At 39.3% G+C, this 24,114-nt stretch overlaps 2 protein-coding genes across 2 annotated transcripts; both read left to right on the top strand.

The window, feature by feature from the left end:
• The first annotated feature begins 3,580 nt into the window (after positions 1 to 3,580).
• myct1a (myc target 1a) lies at positions 3,581 to 7,036 on the top strand. Its single transcript, XM_053489194.1, has 2 exons — positions 3,581 to 3,742; positions 6,145 to 7,036. The coding sequence occupies exons 1-2, from the start codon at positions 3,643 to 3,645 to the stop codon at positions 6,705 to 6,707; spliced, it is 663 nt and encodes a 220-aa protein (XP_053345169.1). The 5' UTR covers positions 3,581 to 3,642; the 3' UTR covers positions 6,708 to 7,036.
• Positions 7,037 to 14,955: 7,919 nt separating this feature from the next.
• On the top strand, positions 14,956 to 23,631 carry serac1 (serine active site containing 1). Its single transcript, XM_053489433.1, has 17 exons — positions 14,956 to 15,090; positions 16,062 to 16,152; positions 16,294 to 16,330; positions 17,341 to 17,483; positions 17,666 to 17,755; positions 18,177 to 18,305; positions 19,179 to 19,300; positions 19,402 to 19,530; positions 19,664 to 19,777; positions 20,248 to 20,410; positions 21,107 to 21,257; positions 21,537 to 21,678; positions 21,770 to 21,870; positions 21,956 to 22,053; positions 22,334 to 22,516; positions 22,613 to 22,756; positions 23,071 to 23,631. The coding sequence occupies exons 2-17, from the start codon at positions 16,062 to 16,064 to the stop codon at positions 23,205 to 23,207; spliced, it is 1,974 nt and encodes a 657-aa protein (XP_053345408.1). The 5' UTR covers positions 14,956 to 15,090; the 3' UTR covers positions 23,208 to 23,631.
• The last annotated feature ends 483 nt before the right edge of the window (positions 23,632 to 24,114 follow it).

Below are 24,114 nucleotides of genomic sequence, written 5' to 3'. Positions count from 1 at the left end.
GACACTATGCATGATGGGTGCATGGCTGTATTGCCTCTCTTCCTACCCTGACACACATCACTCTGAAGGGTAGATCTGGATTCATCAGACCACATATTCTTTTTCAAACGCTTCGGGAATTGACGTCCCTGTGAGTAATCCTAGTTGATGTACATGTGTGTAATGTACTCATGGTGCAGTGAAATTGGGATTGATTTTAAGGAAACACAATAAGTGCAAGAAGCATTGTACTGTGTGAGTAAACTGATCAATAATTTTTACAATAAAGTTTACAATAAAGTTTAGTGTTCGGATTGGAACACTACTATTACTAGTGACTACTAAAGGTAAGTTCAATACAGACCTCTAAAAATCAAACAAGTCAAAGATTGGGGTACTGACAATATTCCTAAAACTACAGAATAAAAAAAATATGGAAATAAGTCACAAAAATATATAAAAAAAAAATTTTGTAAAGTATAATAATAAATATCAGTTTGTTCGCTTGCATTATGACCTGAAGTGATGGTCATGTGTAAGGCTTCACCCGTAAACTTAACAACAGCGTTACCATCAATTATAAAGTGAATAGTTCACAGTGATGCAGATGATGAAAATTTTTTTACCCAAATACTGTAAACCAAATACTTTAAGTATTATTCAATACTCCTGCTCATTCTGTTACGTTTCCAAGGAAAAACCTCGTACGCTGCGCGAATTGTATAAAGACCTACAAAAAAGCAAGAATTGTGGCTAGTCGCCATCTTCGTTTCATGACCTCCTCATGGTACACATCGTAATTTCCACTTTATCTATCAGCGTGAAAGAGAGAAAAAAAGAAAGAAAGAAAAGAAAATCTCGATAATCCATGCCGTGGTAAAATCTGAGGATGATCATCTATCTATCTATCCATCCATCCATCCATCCTCTAAACCGCTTTTCTTGTGTAGGGTCTGGAGGCTATTTACTTTCCGTTAAGAAAGTAAAAAGTCAGTGTGACGCTGATCCTCTTGGTTGTACTTGTAAAGAAACAATGTCAGGGTTACGAAATATATCAAATCTGTAAAATCTGTAAAAGACAATATCAGGCTGGATTAATTGCTCTACTGTCAGGACAGCAGTTACAGTGCCATCTACTGCTCAAAACAAACATCAGTAACAGGACTCGGCATACATAAAGGGAATTTTAGGAAGATACGTCAATTAAAACACAGACGAGAGGGGAAATGAGGTCGTTGTTGAGGGTGTTACATAAACAAACAAACAAACAAGTTTTATATCAGATCTTTAGGCACATTGCAGCCTGTCACGGTAAACAGAAATTGTTTCAATTTCCTAAATTAAATCTAAATCATTTAATTTAATTTATTATGAAGAAATGAGGGAGGGTCAAGACTTTTGCACAGTAATATACTGAAGGTTGTTAATTAGTTTAACCTAAATATTTACATTTTTACCATTAATGTACTAACTAAGATTTTACAATTAACAACAATTTAACTTTACCAATGAACATACTCTATAATAATAATAATAATAATAATACTTTATAATATATAATATACAATTATTATATATAATGATTTCTACTGTATAACAAACTTTATAATAATCATATTAATTAAACGACATACTAATAATCAATAAAACATTTAAACATTCTAACAATTTCTTCTCAATTAAAATAAAAATAAATAATCCCAAATAATGGTATAAATTTGCGTTAATGGTTAGTTTGTTATATTATTATAGAGTTTGATATAAAGAATATTATAGAGTATATATATATTATATATGTATATTATAGTATGTATATTATAGATTATAGATTATTACAATTATTATTATTATTATTATTATTATTATTATTAAGTAAATTTTTGTATATTCAGGTTAAACTAATTACACAAACTTAAGTACAGTCTTGAGCAACTCATTGATTCCTTCATATTAAATTATGTGAATTAAATTAAAGAAACATGAACATTTACTTTACTGTGACAGTCTTTAAAGTGCTTTAAGATACAATTTACAAATTGGGTGTTTATGTATCAGCCTCAGCAGCGATCTCATTTCCCCTCTCATCTGTTCCAACCACTCAGCATTCAGCATCATCAGTATAATAATCACCGTCTGATCATCTGTCATCATCTGCACCTGTTTCTCTCTGGTTTATATATTCATTAATATATATGAATGTTTTTTTATGCTTGTAGGATCCATAGGTCACTGTGTGTCTTAACTAATAAAAAAAACATTCCTCTAAAACGGGGAAATAAAAAACAGTCCTTCAGGAGGAAGCCTGGACAACTGTTACTCAATACTACATTAAACACACGAGAAAGTCTGGAGCTTTGGAAGCAAAATATCTAAGTAATGGGAATTCTATAATCACCCAATTGAACCCACACAGTCTGAGTTTCGCCTTTCGAATGAAGAATATTGTAGGGTTTTACGTCATTAAATTCCTAAACTTCCTTAGCAACTAGCAAAATCCAAATCTAAATCATGTGTTTGTATACAGCGACCTGATTATGCCTCACAATGCACACACACACACACACACACACACAATGCCCCCAGCATGGCTCCTTCACATCACTACACAATGAGCCAACAATGAGAGGAAATATCAGCCGAGCTAACATTCATCACCGTCCACCCAATCCTGCCGTGCGTCCCAAATCCACACAGTCTCCACTACACCTCCTCACTGTCTCTAATGCACTTTGAGTGGACTATTCAGCTATGAAGTGAGACACAGGTTTGGGACAGGGCCTCCTCCTATGTGATGGATCTTATCACTGTTTGTGCTGTAAGTTAGGCTGGTGTGGTCAGGATAACCCAGGACAGCGCTGGCATCTTCGGTGGAAAAACTGAGCCACGATCAGGGATCCGAAAATCCTGTTTTTGTGCGCGGCCTCTCGTACGGGCATTATTTCCAAAAAAACAGCCTGTCGAGACTGTGGTCAAACATGGAAAGTCAACTAAACATGGTCATCTTGTTGTTTTCATTTTAAATTCTTTCCATCGCTTTTTCCACATATTTGATTTTCTTTTTCTCCTATACGTGACTACTAATAGAATTTGACCTTGGTTTGACCTCAATCTTTATCCATCACCTAGACTGCTATTATTATTATTATTATTATTATTATTATATAGGACGTATATGAGGAAAGGAGGAAATGATCTTTCATTAGGAGTGAAGGAATGAAGCACAGCGTCATTATCCATGCAGGAAAGATGAGAGAAAGAGGAAAGCTGAACGATGTAAAAACTTCGGCGGTGACCACGTTGCTCCATGACTAAACCACAGATGAGCAGGAAACAATGGAAATTACACAGAGACCAAACCAGCTCAACTCAGCTCAGATGTCAACTAGACTTGGCTCGGCTCGAATTCTACACCCTACAGGAACCCTGGAGTGAGGAGATAAGGAGAGGGCGCTGCTAATTTTACTCAGGAAAAGCAGGAAATGTGACAGCTTCCCTCTTGGACAAACAGCGTGAGGCAGTCAGGCTGGGTTTGGAGGCGATCCTGTGGAATACTGGGAGGAGGAGGAGGAGGAGGAGGAAGAGGAGGGGGAAAAAAGGAGGAATCATCATCAGGAGGGATATACCAGAGGCTGGAAGAGTGAGGGACCTGGAGGAGCAGACTGAATGTGCATCTCGGCTCCCTCGTCCTCGTTCAGTCGGGACAGAGCGATGGCTGATAACAGCACAAATCTCATCCTGGAAATACTCCAGTCCTTCAGCACCAGTAAGAAACTTCACTCTCTGTATATCAGTATACATTTCTCTCTGTTATTAGGTACTAAAGAGTTTTAAAGGCAGCGCATACAACTGTTTTTTTTTTTTTGTTGTTGTTGTGGGGTTTTTTTTTGGATGCTTATGGAAAATTAAATAGCTGGGAATTTTGGTACAGCCAACCACGAAAACAGGATGGAGCTCAGGTATTTTTTCCATTCACAGCTCCGAGTCCTTCATTCTGTCAGCAGAAAGAAACTATTATGGGTTCCTGTTCAAACACAAACCAGATTTTTCTTCAGGAAATATTTTTGATTTATTTTTTCTAACTTTCAGGGCCTCCAGAGTCCTCGTAGAACTCCTGAAGCAGATTTAGTGCACCGTTACGTCAAAAACAGACTTCAATGTACCATCATCCTAAATAACCTAAATATTATTAATCTTGTTAGTGAAATAATCAGCTATTTCAAATGTAATATCAAAAAATGCAAACTTTTTTCCTTATTAGCTTAGAAGAACTTTCCTGATGTTTGGTTCAGACTTTATTCCTGTATTTATTTTTATATACATCTTACTATATGAGGGATTTTGAGGCACTTTTTTCTTCCAAAATTAAAAAATAAATAAATAATTGTAGTATATACACTATATTTTTTTCATTAAAAAAATAAATAAATTATATATATATATATATATATATATATATATATATATATATATATATATATATATATGAAATAATAACTATACAAATTTATATATATATAATATTTTTTATTATATTCTTATTATTATTATTTTTCCTCCCAATTTTTCCTTACATAATAATTTATGTAAGATAAATTTACATACATATACATACATAATTATATATATATATATATATATTGAAATGTAGCTTCTAGGACAAAAAATTAATCTTAATCTTGTTTCTAAATTCTTTATAGTGCATTAAACTAGAATATTACCCTAGTGTGTATCCTACTAATTAACTAAAGTAATGAGTTAATTTGTTTAATATGTAGAAACCAATTCTATGCCTCAGTGTTGTTTCGGGTCATTAATGTGGCCAGGGCTCACTTGTAAACGTGAGATTTTCATCTCAGGTGTGACTACGTTGAAAGACCTCACTTCAGATCCGCAATCCATTATGAACTTTTTATAACACGTTCAAATCACTGACTCCCTGCCTGTGCTCACATACACAAAGCCTGATGTAGCACAATGACATCCTCATTTCAAATTCATTTACGTGCTACGGCTTCCAGCATAATGATGAAGAAAATTGCCCCGACGCCATATAATCCTCATTAGCCATCTGAAAGCGGCGTTCTCTATCTGCCCGAGCCAAACAGCGCTTCTGAGCACTTCAGCAGAGCGGAACAGCACAGCACGTCTCCTAACTGCTTTTACCAAAACTTTGGAAAGACAGAGAAAAAAAAAACGTCTCTAAGAAAACCTCAGCGTTTGTTTTCTTCCTTCTGTCGGTTTCCTTTTCCACTGTCGCCTCTGGCTCCTTCATTAGGGACCGTGTGGAGAGTCGGCTTGCTGTGAAATGTAATACGTTACAACATGGAAGCATTAAAAAAAAAAGAATAGTAAATAAACACAAAGACTTACACGATAACGTATAAGTGATACGATGGCAAGCATTGAATGTTTCATCCAGTTTATAAAATAGCACTTCACCCAGCACAACCTCGTATTGTGTATTCTAGCGCCAGTCATCTGGATCAACCCCAGAGATGCTAAATTGAAGTAACGACATTGTAATGTCTGTGTGTGTGACACATGCTATTTTGAGAGGAAATAAATATCAATGTTTCTTTCTTTTAACATGAGAAAAAACAAGCCTTGAAGGTCAAGAGTGTATCCCCTCCGATGTACTTCAATACTGCATAGAAAAAAATACTAGAGAGTCATTATAGCACGTCATGTGATACTATAGTCTAAATACCTCACCCTTTAAACTGCCCAGACTACAAGGGGACCTTGAGGGGATGGTTAGACAGTCTCCAGTGTGTACAAACAAACATTTAAAAAAAAACATTACCTACTTTTTATAAAAAACTTTTGGCCTGTGTTTAAACAAGCCGATTAGATTTCCCCACTAATGTGACCTCATATAAGAAGAACCCCTCCTCCAGATGGTTGCTCAGCTCCTGCTGTTATCTGGTGGGTGTGGCTCAGCAACACCACATTTGCATAGATACCGAAACGGCATGTTCGGAGAAGGAGGAGAGAAATAACTTGAGATTTAGGGTGAAGTAATAAAAACTCCTCCTCACTCATGAAAGAAAAGTCTAAACACCGCTTAATGTTACCCTAGACTTCTGTACTGTAAATATACATTTAAAAAAGGCCAAATTTTATACTTATTCTACACTCATTGCTATTTTTGCTTCCTCTCATCAGACGATGTGATCCTTGCATTCTGCCTATCCATGGTGGTGGGACTCCTCCTGGGCGCTTTGGTGTACGTGGTCCTTACTTGGATGGCGCATCGACGTGCGTCTGCCACCATCACTAGCATGCCGTCGCCGCGCCCCTCAGGCCGCCCCTCGTCCCCGCGCACCCGCCCTGTCTTCAGCCGCCAGCCCAGTGCCTACGACCGGCGCAGCAACAACAGCCTGGCCAGCGCCGCGTTCTCTTTCCATCGGCAGACCTCGACTTCACCCACCGATCACGGCGACCTGCTGGGTCGCAAAGACAGCTTCAGGGCGTCCACCTTCCACCCGCTGATCCAGTGCAGCCAGATCGCCCGCGAGGCCGAGGAAGGAAACCACGGCACCCTGACCAGCAACACCGGAGCCACCGGGACTAACAGCACAGCCAGTTCCATGGTCACCCCGCCAAGGGCCAGGGCCAGACCGGACTCCTTCTGGGGTAACAGCAATGTGAGAGGCTTCAATGTCACACAGACCCCTCCACCGGCGTACGACAGCATCATACGGGCCTATCAGGAGTCCTGCACTTGAGGATAAAAACGCCCCCTTGTGGAGGAGGAAGTTCATAAACCTGGATGATCTCTTGGTGAATCTCTTGGGAGCAGCTTTGCACGGTCTGAAAACAAAATTATAATTTTTGTTTCTGCCATCCAGGGACATACTGACGTCCGGAAAGAATGATTGTATTGCATGATTCCTGGCATTTAAACTGGACAAGAATCTACTACAGGACATCAGTCAGACTCCCTTCCAGACTGTGTGAATGACTGAAAGCTAATGACTCAGTGTGCATGGAGTCGTTGTTATAAAAAGTTTTCATTCCAAGCATATTTTGTTGATATGATTAATAAAAAAAGACTGATTTACACAAGACTCTGTATTCTTATTTGTTTAATCTTTTCTTAAACCTGGGGAAAAAATGAAAAGGAACATAATCTTTATAATTAACATATTTGAATTTTTATCGACATGCTGGTCTGTTTTTACTCTAATTAATTAATTCCTTGCATTACACACAACTCCTCATTCTACCTGTTGATAGGGTGCAGGTGCAGTTAACCCACCATTCACTCAGTCCTTATTCTGTCCAAACACCGCTCCTTCTTCTCCTCTGTATGCTCTGCTCAAACAGATCAGCTTCCAAAGCTTCAGCTTTCACTCTAATTCTGCTGTCACTGCCATCACATTCATCATCTCACAAGTCACTAAGCTGAAACTCAGTCAGTATCAGTATCATATAAGTCAGTATCGCATGCAGGAGCTACAGCACATCGTATTCTCGGACACCGGATCCATCGCTCGCTCAAGCATCTACGTCTACTCTGGATTTCTCATCAATATGGGAAATGATGTTGAATGTCTATACAAAATGATGAGTGAAAAAAAAATATATAAGCTCTCACGATTTTAAACCTGACTGTTACAGTAGCTTTTATGTTTGAGGTCACTGAAATGGATTTCTCCTAAATGGCACAGTAACTGCGCTAACTTCTCAATGGAATAAAAATATAAAAAATAAATAAATATTATGGCAACAACCAACAGTTTAGCAAAAAATGCTCCAAACACATCAGTACGACAGAGTATTAGGGACAATATGGAATAAAACAATTTTTTTTAAGTTGGAAGGGAAGGAGGGGCAGGGAATTTTACAGTTTAAAACTTTTGGAGAAAAAAAATCTAAATTTTCAAGAAAAAAACGTACAATTTTGTGGGAAAAAAAACAACACAATTTCCACCTCGGAAAGTTAAACCTCCTAAAATTATGAGAAACAAACTTAAAAGTTTTATGTTTAAAACTCAAAAATAGGGGCTCCGAGTGGCGCAGTGGTAAAGTGCTCACCCTATCATCCGAAGTTTGCTGGTTTGATCGCTGAGTGATGCTGTAACCTCTCGCAGCCGGAGGTCTAGAGAGAGCTGATTGGCCGAGCTCTCTCAGAGGGGAGGGATGAGAGGTACTCGCGCTCCCACATTAATCACGGCTCTACAGCCAATCAGGGGCGTCTGTGAGCTCGCGCACGCGGAAGGAGCAGAGAGCGCTGTCCTCCAAATGTGTTACTCCGCCCCTAACGGTGCGTGAGCAAGCAGTTTGAAAAGATGCGGTAGGCTGGCGTCACGCGGTTTGGAGGGAAAAACGTGATAGTCACGGCTGAGAGGTAGTAGTAGCCTTAATGTGGGAGCCTCCTAGTGACGGGGAGGAATTGGCCACGACTAAATTAGGGAGAAAATCTGGAAAAAATCTAAAAAAAAAAATTAAAAAAATAATCAAGGAAGGCATTTTACACTTGTAACTTTTAACTTAATCTTTAGTAAAAATAAATAAATAAATAAAGTTCATAAGCATTCAGACTTTAAAAAAGAAATAGCTGTTTCCAGAGGGGTTTTTTTTGCGGTAAAAAAAATCTATTTTTTTCTTAAACATATCCATATTTTTTCTAAAAAAAAGAAAAAATCTTACATTTTTCTTTTTTTTTCTTAAAAACGAATTTTTAACTCTGTGTACTCCCCTTGCACCTGTTTTTTTTTTCTTATCCCATATTGACCCTAATACTACGTCGTACATCAGAAATATATATAAATAAAACATGTGTTTCATATTTATGAAAGACAAGACAGCCACAGTAAGTTAACCTTCCAGTTGAAACAGTTGATAGATTTTGTCTTGGCTTTATTTTATTTTTTTCAACGTAAACTTCATATCAGTAACTATCGCCTTAAAACTATACACTTACAAAGGTTGTTTCTAAGCATGAGCAGTCACTTAACAGTCTTCACAGAATTAATGTCCTGAACTGTTTGTTTTTTTTTATCCTAAAAGACAATGTGCTTATGGATGTTACTGAGTTTTAACCAAGTTTTTTACTTAGGATCCCAAAACCTTCAGAAATAAAAACAATCACGCTCTTTAACAACTCTTGAATTAAATAAAAACTTCACATATTTATGGTGATCACAGCACATGACTGATTTATTTCATCTTAATCCCAGTTTTTGGGAGGTCCACTGTTAAAAGCGCATCGCTTCCATCCTGACAGTGACCTGATGTTCCTCACTGCACTGCATGGATTTCCCTTTTCCCTGAGGAAGGCACTCTTTAATGGATCTGACCTTGTGTACAGTGACCTGCAACAGCTGCAACATGACATCATTACACAACATTGCCATGAATTCCTTTTTATTCACCATATTAGGCTTTTTCTTATGATATAAAGTAATGAAACTTTCAACCAGAAATACTGAAATACTGTTTCTTTTTTAACTGGCCAACGGTCAAGACTAAAGAATTAATACACTGTTATAGGAAAATAATCCACAAGACACGAGTTTGTTCATCTTTTCACAGCACAGTTATTTGCCAGTGATTACAAATTATAACCACATAATGTGCATAGAACAAACTTTAAGCTGTTAATTGTTTATTAAGCGTACAGTGTTCAGCAGACGCACTTATCCGCTTATAGAAGAGATGATCAAAAACTCATTGTGTATTAAACAGTTGTTTTGTATTATACAAGTTAGTTTCACCTGAGTAATCCGATTGGACAAGAGGCTTTTAAAGAGTGATGATAATTTGGCACTCCCCCCTCCCATAAATCCATGCTACTTCCCCCAGCAACCTGTGGCTTCATGTTTAGATAAGAGTTTTTTGTTTTTGTTACTTTTAATCATTTGTGTTTTATTGCACATTTTATTTTATTTGTATGGAAATTTAAAACTCAACTTGACAGTAAATCAACCTGTCAGAAAGCGCTACCAGTGTTAAAGCGATAAGGATTATATTCTGGTAATGTTAAATACAGTACAACATGTCACAACATGCTACCACTATGTCAGGACATGTTACTTCTGATAAAACGGTATATATATATATATTATATATATATTTCTTTTTTGCAGTGCTACGACCATTCAAAACTAAAGATATGGAATAATGATAAAGTAGTGCATTATTAATTTTTGCTACTGGTAGGAAATTCTTGCAAGTTACACAAGACGCTTACCTACAGTATTATTACTCATATGATCTAGTATTGAATATTTTTATTGGCACAGAAGTAGGTCAAACTAATTTCTATTTTTTCCATTTTTTTCTGTTTTTATGCTTAAATATCAAGCTCAAATCCTTGTTCTTCAGATGGCACAGTTCACAGAATACTGTAATTAATTAATGAATTAATTAAGAATATGGAATAAGATGAGTATTAGTAACAACAGCCATACATTTTTTCAGTAATATCCTGAAACTACATAGAATATAGAATTTAAATAGAATTTTTTTTATTATTTTATTCTTTTAAACTGTTTAACTCAAAAACTACCTGCAGCATCCAGTTGATCCGAATTGCGCATGCGTAAATGCGTGTCCCAGCAAGGCATTGGAGTCAGATCACTAATAAGATCAGAACTGCAGCAGGCAACCACAATAATCCTGTATATACAATATAGTGATGGATAGAGTCCACATTTAGGTATCTTAGTCTATTTCACCATAAGATTCCTTTCATCAAGCTTCAATTAGGAGCTCATTGTACTGACATCTAGTGGACAAATTGTGTATAGCAAGTAGACCCTAACATCATGAGCAGCACAATTTATATAATTAATACATCATTAACAGTTGTCAGGGGTTTTTTCATGCCTGTATATAGACTTTGATAGATGATCACCGTCACTGTCTGAAAGTAATAATACACTTCCTGGCCACAAACAGGTCACACACTCCAAGATTTCATTGCCCGCCTTTAGATTTAATTAGTATAGTGACAAATTCATGGGGAGATGATTCCTCATGTTTTCAGAACCACTCTTTTACAATCTGAGTCCTGGAATATGTGATATTCCAGCCTGGTTTATTTGATTGTGTTGGAGATAATAAAGTTACCCGTGAACCCTTGGTCATTCAGTACGTTCTCCGTCAGTCGACTTCATTTTATTTCCATATAACGTTGCTGAAACGAGACCTGATCAACTCCAGATCCTAAATCCTAAACAAGGTTTGTACAGCGGACACTATGTATGATAGGTTTATGATCCCTAGCAAATCTAAGTGTGTTTTTGTGATGAATCTCACTAACAAGTGGTTTTCTTATGGAATCACAACTGTTTAGTCCCAAGCCTGTGGGTTCTCATCACCTTGTGTGTATGGAAATACTTTTGACTTTCACATAGCTGTGATTTCTAATGTCAGCTTTTTACCATGTGTCCATAATAAACATTTGCGTAATCTCCAGTCATGATTTTTTTTTTCCCTGATTAGATATCCTTCACGAAGAAGGTCAGCACAGTCTTTATAGGTTCAGCAATGTGTTGGACAGTTCCAGTCATTTCACTCACTCATCTTCTATACCACTTTATTCTGTATTCAGGGTCGCGGGGACCTGGAGCCTATCCCAGGAGCCTTAGGGCATGAGGCAGGGTACATCCTGGACAGGGTGCCAATCCATCGCAAGGCACACACACATACACACTCCACACTACGGGCAATTTGGGAACGCCAATTGGTCTAATCTGCATATCTTTGGACTGTGGGAGGAAACCGGAGTACCCGGAGGAAACCCGCCAAGCATGGAAAGAACATGCAAACTCCAGACGGGAACCGAGCCTGGCCTGGAATCGAACCCGGACCCTGGAGGTGCAAGGCGACAGTGCTAACCACTACACCACCGTGCCGCCTTCCAGTTATTTCAAATCTCCTTATTTCTTTTCAGTGCTTCTTGAAAGGACAATAATTTGACCCTTCTGAAGTGGTGACCTTCTTTTGGCAAAGCTGTACACCAGGGTGTGTGTGTGTGTGTGCATGTGTGTGTGTGTGCGCAAAGGAAGTGCAAGTGGTAACCTTTTCTCTGAAGAAGTGACCTTTTTTTGGCCGAGCTATGTAGTATGTAGTATGTGTGTGTGTGTGTGTGTGTGTGCAAAGGAAGTGCAAAGGAAATGTTTGTGCACAGAACTACCATCTCTGAATCTGAAAAAGCCTCTGAATACGTTCTAGCGACTCATTACAGTAATAGCCTTATTGGTAGAAGTGACTTCTAAATCTTCCTTCTCTTTCTTGGATCCATTAAAAAACTAATAGGTGTGTAACGAGTGTTGTGGTGCTGGAACACATATCTTATGCAGGTGAACACATGTAGAGCATACAAAGATGGGTAGGCATGGGAAACAATATGTGGGAGGAGCCAGAGGAAGGAGGAGGTCATGACCCGGCTGACCCTGGGACATACAGGACTGCTCATACTGTATGGTAATAAAATAACAAATGGACGTCTGCCAAATGCTGTAAATGTAATATGTATTAGGAACAAGAAATGGAAAGTGAGACTGTCGAGCATGCAGGACATGTATGCAGGAAAATACAGTATGTGTAGGAGAGGCTCGCTATGGTGGCATAGCTCCAAGAAGTAGCGAGAGAAAGCAATGTTAAGAGTCTTTTAAAATGGGATCGGGGAGGAAGCACTTAATGCTGTTTTTAAGAAAGACTGGAGTGTAGAGTCGGCTGTAAAGGACAGGGAAGCTCAGGACACACAGAGAGAGAGAGAGAGAGATCTATAGGTGGCGGTGATGCAACTTATGAAATTCCAACTAGATGTTGAACTGTACTGAGAGGTGTGTGTGTGGAAGTACCGGATGTAGCAGATGAAGAGTTCATAACCCAGAACAAGTCAAAACAAGATCCCGGAAGGAGGTACTGGACGTTTTAAGGAAGGCTGGTCTGGAAAATTGCCATTAAGAAGCCTGGAAGGTGAGGGACAATGAGACGTCCAGCTGGTGGTGATCTAACCTACTGGAGTCCAACCACTGTTAAACCACAAGGAAGAAGATGAAGAAGTAATGCATATAAGATATGACAAAGGAGCGCAAAGAAACCATGGTCTAGAAAAAAAAAGAGAAAATATCCTAGGGAAAAGGATAAATAACCTGAAAAATCTCTTTATCTCTGATTTTCTGTTTTTGTGTTGCTGCCAATCTGATGTTCCACACTCCAGTACAGCACCTATAAATAGGCTGTCAGAAGCCAAAAGCCACAAAGAAGAAGAGTCGTAGTCATAGACATCTGTTATTTTAGATGTCTATGGTCGTAGTGTGAGGGCCGCATTGTATGATGATTGTGGAAAAACAGTCGGATTATAATGAAGAAGTCAACGCTTACAAGCAACAATAATGGCATGAACCACAAGGGGACGGTAATGCAACAAGAGACGAGAGGAATAATACTTAGGCAATAATAATAATAATAATAATAATAATAATTGTTAATTGATTTTTTCAGGTTACTTTTTAAAATATGAGTATTTTATATCCATTTATATACAGTATACTCACCTAAAGGATTATTAGGAACACTATACTAATACGGTGTTTGACCCCCTTTCGCCTTCAGAACTGCCTTAATTCTACGTGGCATTAATTCAACAAGGAGCTGAAAGCATTCTTTAGAAATCTTGGCCCATATTGATAGGATAGCATCTTGCAGTTGATGGAGATTTGTGGGATGCACATCCAGGGCACAAAGCTCCCGTTCCACCACATCCCAAGGATGCTCTATTGGGTTGAGATCTGGTGACTGTGGGGGCCATTTTAGTACAGTGAACTCATTGTCATGTTCAAGAAACCAATTTGAAATGATTCGAGCTTTGTGACATGGTGCATTATCCTGCTGGAAGTAGCCATCAGAGGATGGGTACATGGTGGTCATAAAGGGATGGACATGGTCAGAAACAATGCTCAGGTGGCCCGTGGCATTTAAACGATGCCCAATTGGCACTAAGGGGCCTAAACTGTGCCAAGAAAACATCCCCCACACCATTACACCACCACCACCAGCCTGCACAGTGGTAACAAGGCATGATGGATCCATGTTCTCATTCTGTTTACGCCAAATTCTGACTCTACCATTTGAATGTCTCAACAGAAATCGAGACTCATCAGACCAGGCAACATTTTTCCAGTCTTCAACTGTCCAATTTTGGTGATTTCGTGCAAATTGTAGCCTCTTTTTCCTATTTGTAGTGGAGATGAGTGGTACCCGGTGGGGTCTTCTGCTGTTGTAGCCCATCCGCCTCAAGGTTGTGCGTGTTGTAGCTTCACAAATGCTTTGCTGCAGACCTCGGTTGTAACGAGTGGTTATTTCAGTCAAAGTTGGTCTTCTATCAGCTTGAATCAGTCGGCCCATTCTCCTCTCACCTCTAGCATCAACAAGGCATGTTCGTCCACAGGACTGCCGCGTACTGGATGTTTTTCCCTTTTCACACCATTTTTTGTAAACCCTAGAAATGGTTGTGCGTGAAAATCCCAGTAACTGAGCTGATTGTGAAATACTCAGACCGGCCCGTCTGGCACCAACAACCATGCCACGCTCAAAATTGCTTAAATCACCTTTCTTTCCCATTCTGACATTCAGTTTGGAGTTCAGGAGATTGTCTTGACCAGGACCACACCCCTAAATGCATTGAAGCAACTGCCATGTGATTGGTTGATTAGATAATTGCATAAATGAGAAATTAAACAGGTGTTCCTAATAATCCTTTAGGTGATTATATATATATATATATATATATATATATATATATATATATATATATATATATTGCATATCATACTGTGTTTGGTTGAGTATGTAACAAATAAAATTAGAGTTTAAACTTATTGGGGGGAAATAAAATATTAACCATGCAGATGGCCACTAGATGGCGCCAAACAAACGCAATATAGCGAGTATCCTCGTAACTGCGGTAAGATAAGGCCTTGACTACATATATTTTTTTGCGTGCGCCTTATACGCCTGGCTTTACGGTTATTGCGTAGATCAATATGTCGGACGCTTCCTGATTATTTTGTTTATTCTGTCTTTAGTGAAAACTGGAAAGAGATTACTGTATAATTTGTAATCCAAGCATTTATCATTTCTCAAAACAAGGTAAATTGTTATATTATTTTTTATATATTTTCGCTGTATCTGGAGGTGTGATAACCGTTAACGCTTATATCTGGTGAACCTTAATGCAACAAACAAAACAGTTAGGATTCTGTCTAAAATTGTGCATTTTTCAATATATATTTTCTGACTTTATATTGTTATTGATTTTTTTTCAATAGCAGTTAAACTTGGATCTGTTTTGGGTCACAGTACACCATCATGGAGTCACATATTAGTATCATTACTACTATCAAGCTCGAGGTTACGTATTAAAAACCTCCTTTTTGTAAATAAAGTGCCCTTGAAGCTGCCGTTGTTCTGTAGAATGTAGTGCCCTATGTAGGGAGTGAGTTTGGATTTGTCTTTTCTTGACTGAAATTCACTCTATGACCTTTAAAAACTGAACAGTTTGCTCTGACATGTTCAGAAAATGTGTATATTTTTGGACAGACATTGTGGGTTTCCTCCGGGTCCTCTGGTTTCCTCCCACAGTCCAAAGACATGCAGGTTAGGCTAATTGGCGTTCCCAAATTCCCCATAGTGTGTGTGTGTATGTGTGTGTGTGTGCCCTGCGATGGATTGGCACCCCATCCAGGGAGTACCCTGCTGCGCGCCCCAAGTCTCCTAGGATAGGCTCCAGACCCTGAGACGAGAACTGAACCCAGACCCTGAAGGTGCAATGCGACAGTGCTAACCACTAAGGCATCATGCCACCACATGTACGAGTTAAAAAATAATGATAATGAAAATAGATTTTGGAGATCTGTGAATCATCACACAAAAGAACTGAGATTTTTTCTCCCATCTCTTAAAAAAAAAAAAAGAAAAGTTTAAAAGCACATAAAGGTATCTGCAGTGCTGTCTCTGAACCCTGGTGAAAATGAGTGTTTTATCACATAATTAATCTTTAATTGAAGGATCCAAAGAGTCGTTGATTAGTGATGCTATTTTTCTCCTCCGTCTCTGTGCAGATGTCCGTCACCGCCTTGCGAATGATGCCATGTCGGAGGCTGAGCTTGACGGGTCCAGGACTGAAGAAAGTCATCCCATTGAAGGACTTTTGTACGTCTTCTTGTACTCTTTAAACGATATCTAAGAATAAAGTTTTTTTTTTTTTTGCACACAACTGTAACTTCTGTGTGACTCGTATGGACCATGTTACTGTAGACAGTTCACTGCTCTCTATCTCCTTCTTACTTGCAGGGAAAATTGCTAAAGTAACAGGAGCCGTAGTACTGGGGTAGGGTTAATACTTTCTTATTATTTTAATCAGATGTTTTGTTTTTTTCATTTTGAGTAGCATTTCTTAACTTTTTAAATGTATATTTTATATTTGGGTCAAAGATGAAACCAAAAAATTTTTTTGCCATCCAAAGACTGTTTGTGTTTGATTAATATGCATGATAAGGATGATAAATATTACATGACAGTACATGTCTCTCCTCTGTCTCCAGGTAAATACCTATGGAATAAAATCCAAGTCAGCATTGTAATAAAAAAAAAAAAAGTTATTCTAAAATACAAAATTATTAAACTACAAATTAACTACTTCATAATCATTTGAAATACAAGGTTTCTGCACAAGTCTGAAAAAATAGAATATAAATTAAAACACACACACACACTACTGTTTAAAAGTAATGGGACATCCCTTTTTTTTCATAGTCGATTAAATTAAATAATTAAAAGCAAATACGACTGAGTGCCTAAAGTTATGATTTAAAAATTGCCAGTTGATGTAACAACTTCAGCAGCGACCTCATTTCCCCTCTCGTCTGTTCCAACCACTCAGCATTCAGCATCTCCAGTATTCTAATCACCGCCCTGATCATCTGTCATCATCTGCACCCGTTTATCACTTATATGTTTTTATGCTTCGTTTCGTGATTCAGAAGTCACTGTGTGGCTAAACCAATTTTAAAAAAACGCTACGCTGAGCCTGCTCAGGTACAGGGACTGGACTGGAAATAAAGAGAGAGACAGAACAGTCCTTAGGACTATTCCTCAAGAGTACATTAAAAATACAAGATAGTCTGAAGCTTTGAAAGCAAAATATGAAGAATTACAGGCGGGTTAAGACTTTTGCACAGTACAATGTATGTTTATTCATTTAAATTTAGTATTATTTCACTTTTGTAATAAAAGAATAAATAGAGTAGGTTAACAAAACTGTAAACTAAGTAAGGTTAGATTCCTGGAAAACATGTAAGAGTTTTGGCTTAGTGCAACACTTGCCGTGTCTTTACCCAGCGGCTGCGTTCTCATCACGTACGAGGTCGTCGCGCTCAACCAGGCGGTCACCATCGACACTCGGGCTATCCTCCAAGAAAAGCAGAAGTCTTATATCTACCTAACCCCCATCACTAAGGTAGAACAGGAGACCCTGGGCACCAGTACGTTCCTGCTTTTATCAACGTTGTAACATGTATTACTGATGGCCTTACTGTACAAAAACAGACTCACACAGCAAACAATCCTGATTTAAATTTCACCTGTTTATCTTACACCTCTTTATATACTCCTTCACCTATGTTCTTCTTGCCTAAATGCTACATTTCATATTTTTCCCTTTTAGATCTTACCTATAAAGCCAGGAAAGAGCTTCATAAAGCAGCGAGAAGACTTATTGAAATTTCATCGCGAGTCCTCCAGCGTCCCCTGGATGGTAAGTTGTGTTATGTAAGTACAGTGCCTTGTGAAAATGAGCAGACATTCGGTTCTTAAAAAGAAAAATTTAATGCTTTTATTGATGTTTTTTAGCTCAGTACAGTTATTATTGTGAGACACAGTGCCTGAAGAGATATTTACAATATAAAGGACCTCAATCCACTCATCTTCTATTTTCTAAGTGTAATCTTTCATGTTAAAGCTTAAGCTTTTTTCCCCAAAAGCTTTATCTCTTTCTTAACCTCCTGGCAGAGGCAAAGTGAAGAATAATTTGTCTTGAAATATTTTTATATTCGTAATGCGTAATGTACATATTTTTGGAGAATAATGTACACTTTTTGTTGTTGTTGTTAATTTTCATTCCAATGCTGTGTGTGTGTGTGTGTGTGTCTGTGTCTGTGTTTGTATTTGTGCGCTAGAGCGTCTAAGCCATCTGGATGTAGATCCTCATGAATTTGCTCTGTGGGTGTTGCTGAAGAGAACCCGCTCCATCAGTCGGCCAGAGCGCCTGCAGGCTGTACAGGACCTGGCACACACTCACTGGCAGGGTGAGAGAGAGAGAGAGAGAGAGAGAGAAACATGTGATGTAATGTGTTTACACCAGACAGTAATTCCCAACATGTTTCCTGTAGTGAGAGAAACACGGACAGCCATTTTGCTCCGAGTTTGCTTAAACACACAAAAAAAAGCTCATCGGCTTCAAGCTGGCTACTTTAAATAAGAGTCACTTTACAATAATGCTCTTTAAAATCTTTATTTCTCGATATAATGCCCTGATACACTGATGCACTGGCTTGGACACCATCAAGGTAGAAAGTTTTCAAAAGGTATACAAAAGCCATGATCGGACTGCCTGTCTGATTCAGGTCTGAAACCCTGGCCTCCCAGGAACCTCTTTTAATTGTCCAAACGTGTGAATCTTGGAGCGAGATCAGGACCGTACGGGGGATGTGCCAATAACTCCCAGCCGAGTTCCTGTTCACGGGAGCGACTGCAGAGGATCATCATTCGGAGACGGTCAGATGTTTAACTGCGGCTAAGAGTCTCATCACCAAACTGTGCCTGACGTCTTCTGTAAATGTCAATCATGTTTTAGCCTTTAAATGCGATAAGTCCTGGTTTGACTTGAACTCTCCGCAAAGATTTAAGTACTGTATTTTGGTTGCGCATTTTACTAAATCTAAATTCTAAAATATGAAATAAAAATCTAAAAAGAGGTATTAAACTCTCTTTTTTTATCATTTATTTATTGATTGTTGATGAATAGAAATAATATGAACTGTGAACATTTTGATCTCTCATTTCTGTAAGTCCTGTGCATTGACTCTATAGTATTTTTTTAACTCATGATCTTTATGCTCACATTGTGAATTATTTGATTTCTTTGCGGTTTCTGATTGGCCCGCGGCCCTGTCGATCAGATTACCAGTACCAGACAGCGGCTCAGTCTATAGACCAGCGCACGGCTATCGGTCTGGCTCGTACTCCAAACGTAGACCTGCGTTTCTTCCTTTCCCCGCCGGCGCTGCCCAAACTGGAGGATGTGAGTGTGTATTATGCATTATGGCGCTATTGATGTCTTCTCCATGATGTGATCATCTTGTTGTGCTTTGTGTTAACATTAACGCTGCATCATCTTGTCAGGAGTTTCTAATCGAGGACGGTCTGAGGCAGCTGCTGGCCTCTTTGCCCCAGTCAGAGGTGGATCGGTGTGTGCAGTATTTCACCTCACTGGCACTGAGAGAGAGCACTCAATCCCTCGCTTCTCAACGGGTGACCCACACACTCATACGGGGGTTATTTAACATTTATGGATGGAGTCTTCAGTGTCCATGCTGTTGTATCACTCATGAACGTTAAACCTTTTATTATAAATGTATATAACATTTGTTGTTGTGAATTATAGGGGGGTTTGTGGTGTTTCGGGGGAAACGGGCTGCCCTATGCGCAGAGCCTCACCTCCATCCCGTCTGAGAAGGTGGAGTCTTTCTGCCTGCAGGCCCTCGTACAGCACTCAAAGGTAAACACGCGTGCGCACACACATTATAGCGTGCATACTGTAGGTACGAGGGTGCAGCGACTTGTTAAACTAACTGACCGGGACTCCCGAAGCCGGTGTAATTAACGGGTGAAAGTAGTTTTACATTCTTCCCGCTACTGCCAGAATAAACCATGGACATGGTGGTTTTTTATATTTCCATTTATTTTAAGTTCCGGGATTCCTGAAATGTTAAACATTAAGCTAGTGCACTATGTAGGGTGTACAGTCCCTTGTTCCACACACCAAGTAGTTAGTGTTCGAGAGGGATTTTTAATTTAGTTGGTGTAATTAACGACTGAACAACACCTGGGACACATACAGTATACAGAGTGATACATATACAGTAGTTAAACGTCCCAGTGCTGTTACCGTCATGGAATCGTCTCTCGTCCAATCAGATTACTCGGAAACTAACTGTTGTATTAATCTGTCATTTTTTTCCAATCCAGGTCCCGAGTCACTGCGAGCACATAGTGGCCAGGGGAGGACTGCAGCTCTTACAGAGGGTCTACCAGCTTCGACGGGATTCGCAGAAAATCCAGCGCAACATCGTGCGCATCATCGGGAACCTGGCACTGAACGAGAGCTTACACGCGGACATAGTGCAGTCAGGTAATAAACAATAAATTGTTTTGTTTATAAAAAATAAATAAACATGACCGGATCTAAACAACTGTTACCACACTGGAAATGATACGCATGCGCAGGAGTGGTTTATTCCTCTTAGATCACAGAAATGTACCGACGTTAATTATAGTTTTTGATTACGGAGCAAAACCTTCTGACTTGAAACTATTTATTGTTACATTTAACAACGAACAAGTTTGATCTTCTTAATGTAGCTACAAATCGTCTTTTCCTCACCAGGCTCTCTAAATAAGTAAAAAAATAATAATAATAAATGAGCATGTATTTTTATCAAGAAACCATAAACTGTTATTAATCCGTTATCAAATGTTACAGTAAACTTACAGCTCTGAGGCTCGATAACGTACTGTAGTTGCATGAGTGTGTTAATATAAACCTGTGATTTGTAGCTGCACTATCGTCAGACCTGTAGTTATAGGAAATTAATCAACAGTTAATCCAACCAATCCGAATTCTTAATATAGATATTATTCCTTATTATTACTTTCAGATAAAATACACAACCTTATTTCAGTTCACCTATAATCCTAATACCAGAAGTAGAAATGTTTATTCTGTATCTTTAGATCCCTAGAGGTGCTTTGTACAGGTATTGGTGGATTTTAACCCTGATATTTGCGACACATGAGATGATCAGAGTTCTTCTGCGTGTCGCTGTAGGTTGGTTGCCGGTCCTGGCTGAGATGGCCCAGTCTCCTCACATCATTCAGGCGTCCCACGCTGCCCGCGCTTTAGCCAACCTGGACCGAGACGCCGAGGTGCAGAAGTACCCGGACGGAGTTTATGTCTTACATCCACAGGGTCGCACCAGGTAATCACTCTGACATGAAACATCAAGCATTTATCAAGTTTAATTGATGTCCGATTCAAAGTGATCTCATTCATGATCCTTTTTTTTTCTTCCACAAAGTTCAGCACTATCGCTTCAGGTTTTATTAATGTTCTGGATAGTGGATATCCCAATTTAAAACATCTTTATTTTTTACTTTGCTTGATACAGCTGAATAATTTGACCCTTCCGCAACAGCTAATCAAAAAAACAAAAAACAAACCTAATAATCTTTGTGCTCTTTTGTTGACCGGAACCCAGCGAGCCCATAAAGGCGGACATTCTGTTTGTGCACGGCCTTCTGGGAGCTGCCTTCAAAACATGGCGACAGAAAGACTGCGACCTGACAGAAGTCGAAAAATCCGCAGGGATACAAGAGGATTACACGGAGTGCTGGCCTAAGGTACGACCTACATCTCAGAAAGCTGATATTCTAGCTCTTCGTGATCTATTTTGCTTTCCTTGCGTTCCTCATTGGCTTGTCTGTCCCTCAGTCGTGGTTAGCAGCCGACTGCCCCAACCTCAGAATCCTGTCTGTAGAGTACGACACGCACCTGAGCGACTGGAGAGCCAAGTGTCCCGCAGAAAACCAGAGGTAATGAAGAAAAAAACAGGGGTACGGATTTGGAAAAACTAAAAAACAATTCCAGTGGATTTAATGGTTTGGCTAATCTGTGCAGGAAGTCTTTAGCGTATCGCAGCGGGGAGCTCCTGAGGAAGCTGAAAGCCGCAGGAGTGGGTGACCGGCCTGTGGTTTGGGTGGCACACAGTATGGGAGGTTAGTCATCAGAGGGTCCGAGATAAACCAGCATTCATCAGGTTTCATTGGGGTTTTTTTAAGCTTCATCGAAGTTCAGAACCCCAAGAAATCCTAAATAGTTTCCTAGTAAAACTAAACCTCCACTCTGGAACACATTATATTGAAAGTTTTCTGATGTTTAGTGGCTCGGGTGTTGATCTGATGCTTGACCTTATTATTCCTATAAGAAAAGAAATAGCTTTAACTTCTTAGAAGGAGCTTCTTCAAGATTTTATTTCCTGTCCTGCTCTTTCCTTAGGCTTGCTGGTGAAAAAGATGCTCCTAGACGCCTCGACGGATCCTGAGCTGAGCTCGTTGTTGAAGAACACCAAGGGCGTGTTGTTCTACAGCGTTCCTCACCGCGGCACGTTCATGGCCGAGTACTCCGTAAACGTCCGCTATCTCCTGTTTCCCTCCATAGAAGTCCGAGAGCTCTGCAAAGGTTGGACCAGCTCCTTTATTTTTTTGTGATTTATCAGCAGGTTTTTTTCTTCGTTGTATCATTTAAAAAAATATATTATTATTATTGTTGTCGCAGACTCTCCAACTTTACGAGAGCTGAACGAGAATTTCCTCAACATGGCAAGAGACAGAGAGTTTAAGATCCTGAGCTTCGTTGAAACCGCACCCACGTCCGTCGGCCCGATGATAAACGTATTAGTGGTTCCCGCAGAGTCAGCAGGTACGGCAGCTTGGCATACCGGGAATGTTGTTTTTACTCTATTAAACATGACGGAGCTGTTTGCTCTGACCTTCAAGTAGGACGATCTGTTTGGACGTCCCAACATTCTGCATTTCCTTCATTTCTTAATAGTGAGTTATTTTTACACCTAAACAGAAGGCGAACAAGATGTAGCATACAGCGAGGATCTGTTACTCCGCTATTTAATGAGAAATCTCTACTGAACTGTTATTTCCCGTCGGTTATTTCCATAATAACACTGAAATTCTCTCCGCTTCGTTCTCATCACCCCAATCTTCTTGTACATCTTGCAGATCTGGGTATCGGAGATCTCATAGAGGTGCCTGTCGATCATCTGAACATCTGCAAACCGGAGAAGAAGGAGACGTTTCTCTACAAACAGAGCTTACAGTTTATCCAGGATGCTCTTGGTGGACAGATAATCAGCTGAACGTTTGTGCCAACATCATGACTTTTCATTTGTGCAAATGATCCAGGAGTGTAACAGGAAGTCATTTGGAACACTACAGACAATGCAGAACTACGTTCAGTATTTATGTTGTGTGTAATGTTAAACACAGTACATATCAACGCTTGGATTCTGTTCTGTAACAAATATTATTTATTTTGAAAACATAGTTGGAACACTAAGAGCCAAATGGACACCAACCTTCCCTCCATTCTCCACCCCCCTCCCAGGACAGCTGACTTCATGACTGGTGCCGCTACCTCAACGGATTTATTTATGCATACAGGATTTTTGTGTACATCACTGTTTAAGTTATTCAAGCTTGAGTTCTTGATTTGGATTTAAGGGTTAAATCTGTGCCAAAATGTATCGAAAGCACAACAAATAAAGTGCCAAAACATTTGTGCGTATGTGTACGTGGTATTTGATGGGTTCAATGGTATTTGCGCGGTTGTGATAACTGTGTGCAAATTATTATCCTTATGATCATAAGAATTTACAGCTGAGTGCAAAAATCAACAAAAGTATCAAACACAATTATGGCGACAAGTGGGCATGTGGACAAGTGTGTGAGACGGCATTGCACACCGTCTCACACACCAGGAGGGATGTAGAGTAGGAAGAAGTAAGTCTTAACTTCCAGCATGGAGTGGATGGAATGGAAAGGACTGGATGGATGAAAGATTACATGGACAGATTAAATGGATGGATAGATGATGGATGGCTTGTGTATTTTGGTTTGTCCGCGTGCCATCTGATGGATCGCCCTGAAGAGATATCACACTACCGGCAATTTGGGAACGCCAATTAACCTAATCTGCATGACTGGGGACTGTAGGAGGAAACTGGAGTACTCGGGGGAAACCCACCATGCATGGGAGGAACATTC

Source organism: Clarias gariepinus, chromosome 27 (assembly GCF_024256425.1).
Source record: "Clarias gariepinus isolate MV-2021 ecotype Netherlands chromosome 27, CGAR_prim_01v2, whole genome shotgun sequence".
Lineage (NCBI taxonomy): Eukaryota > Metazoa > Chordata > Actinopteri > Siluriformes > Clariidae > Clarias > Clarias gariepinus.
The sequence above is the reverse complement of the archived record's forward strand: the minus strand, read 5'-3'. Positions and strand labels throughout refer to the sequence as shown.

Coding starts and splice junctions, on each gene's coding strand:
- myct1a (XM_053489194.1), top strand. CDS start 3,643: ATGTGCATCTCGGCTCCCTCGTCCTCGTTCAGTCGGGACAGAGCGATG. Junction 3,743..6,144: donor ACTCCAGTCCTTCAGCACCA/GTAAGAAACTTC, acceptor TCCTCTCATCAG/ACGATGTGATCCTTGCATTC.
- serac1 (XM_053489433.1), top strand. CDS start 16,062: ATGTCCGTCACCGCCTTGCGAATGATGCCATGTCGGAGGCTGAGCTTG. Junction 20,411..21,106: donor CGCGGACATAGTGCAGTCAG/GTAATAAACAAT, acceptor GTGTCGCTGTAG/GTTGGTTGCCGGTCCTGGCT. Junction 22,517..22,612: donor AGTCCGAGAGCTCTGCAAAG/GTTGGACCAGCT, acceptor TTGTTGTCGCAG/ACTCTCCAACTTTACGAGAG.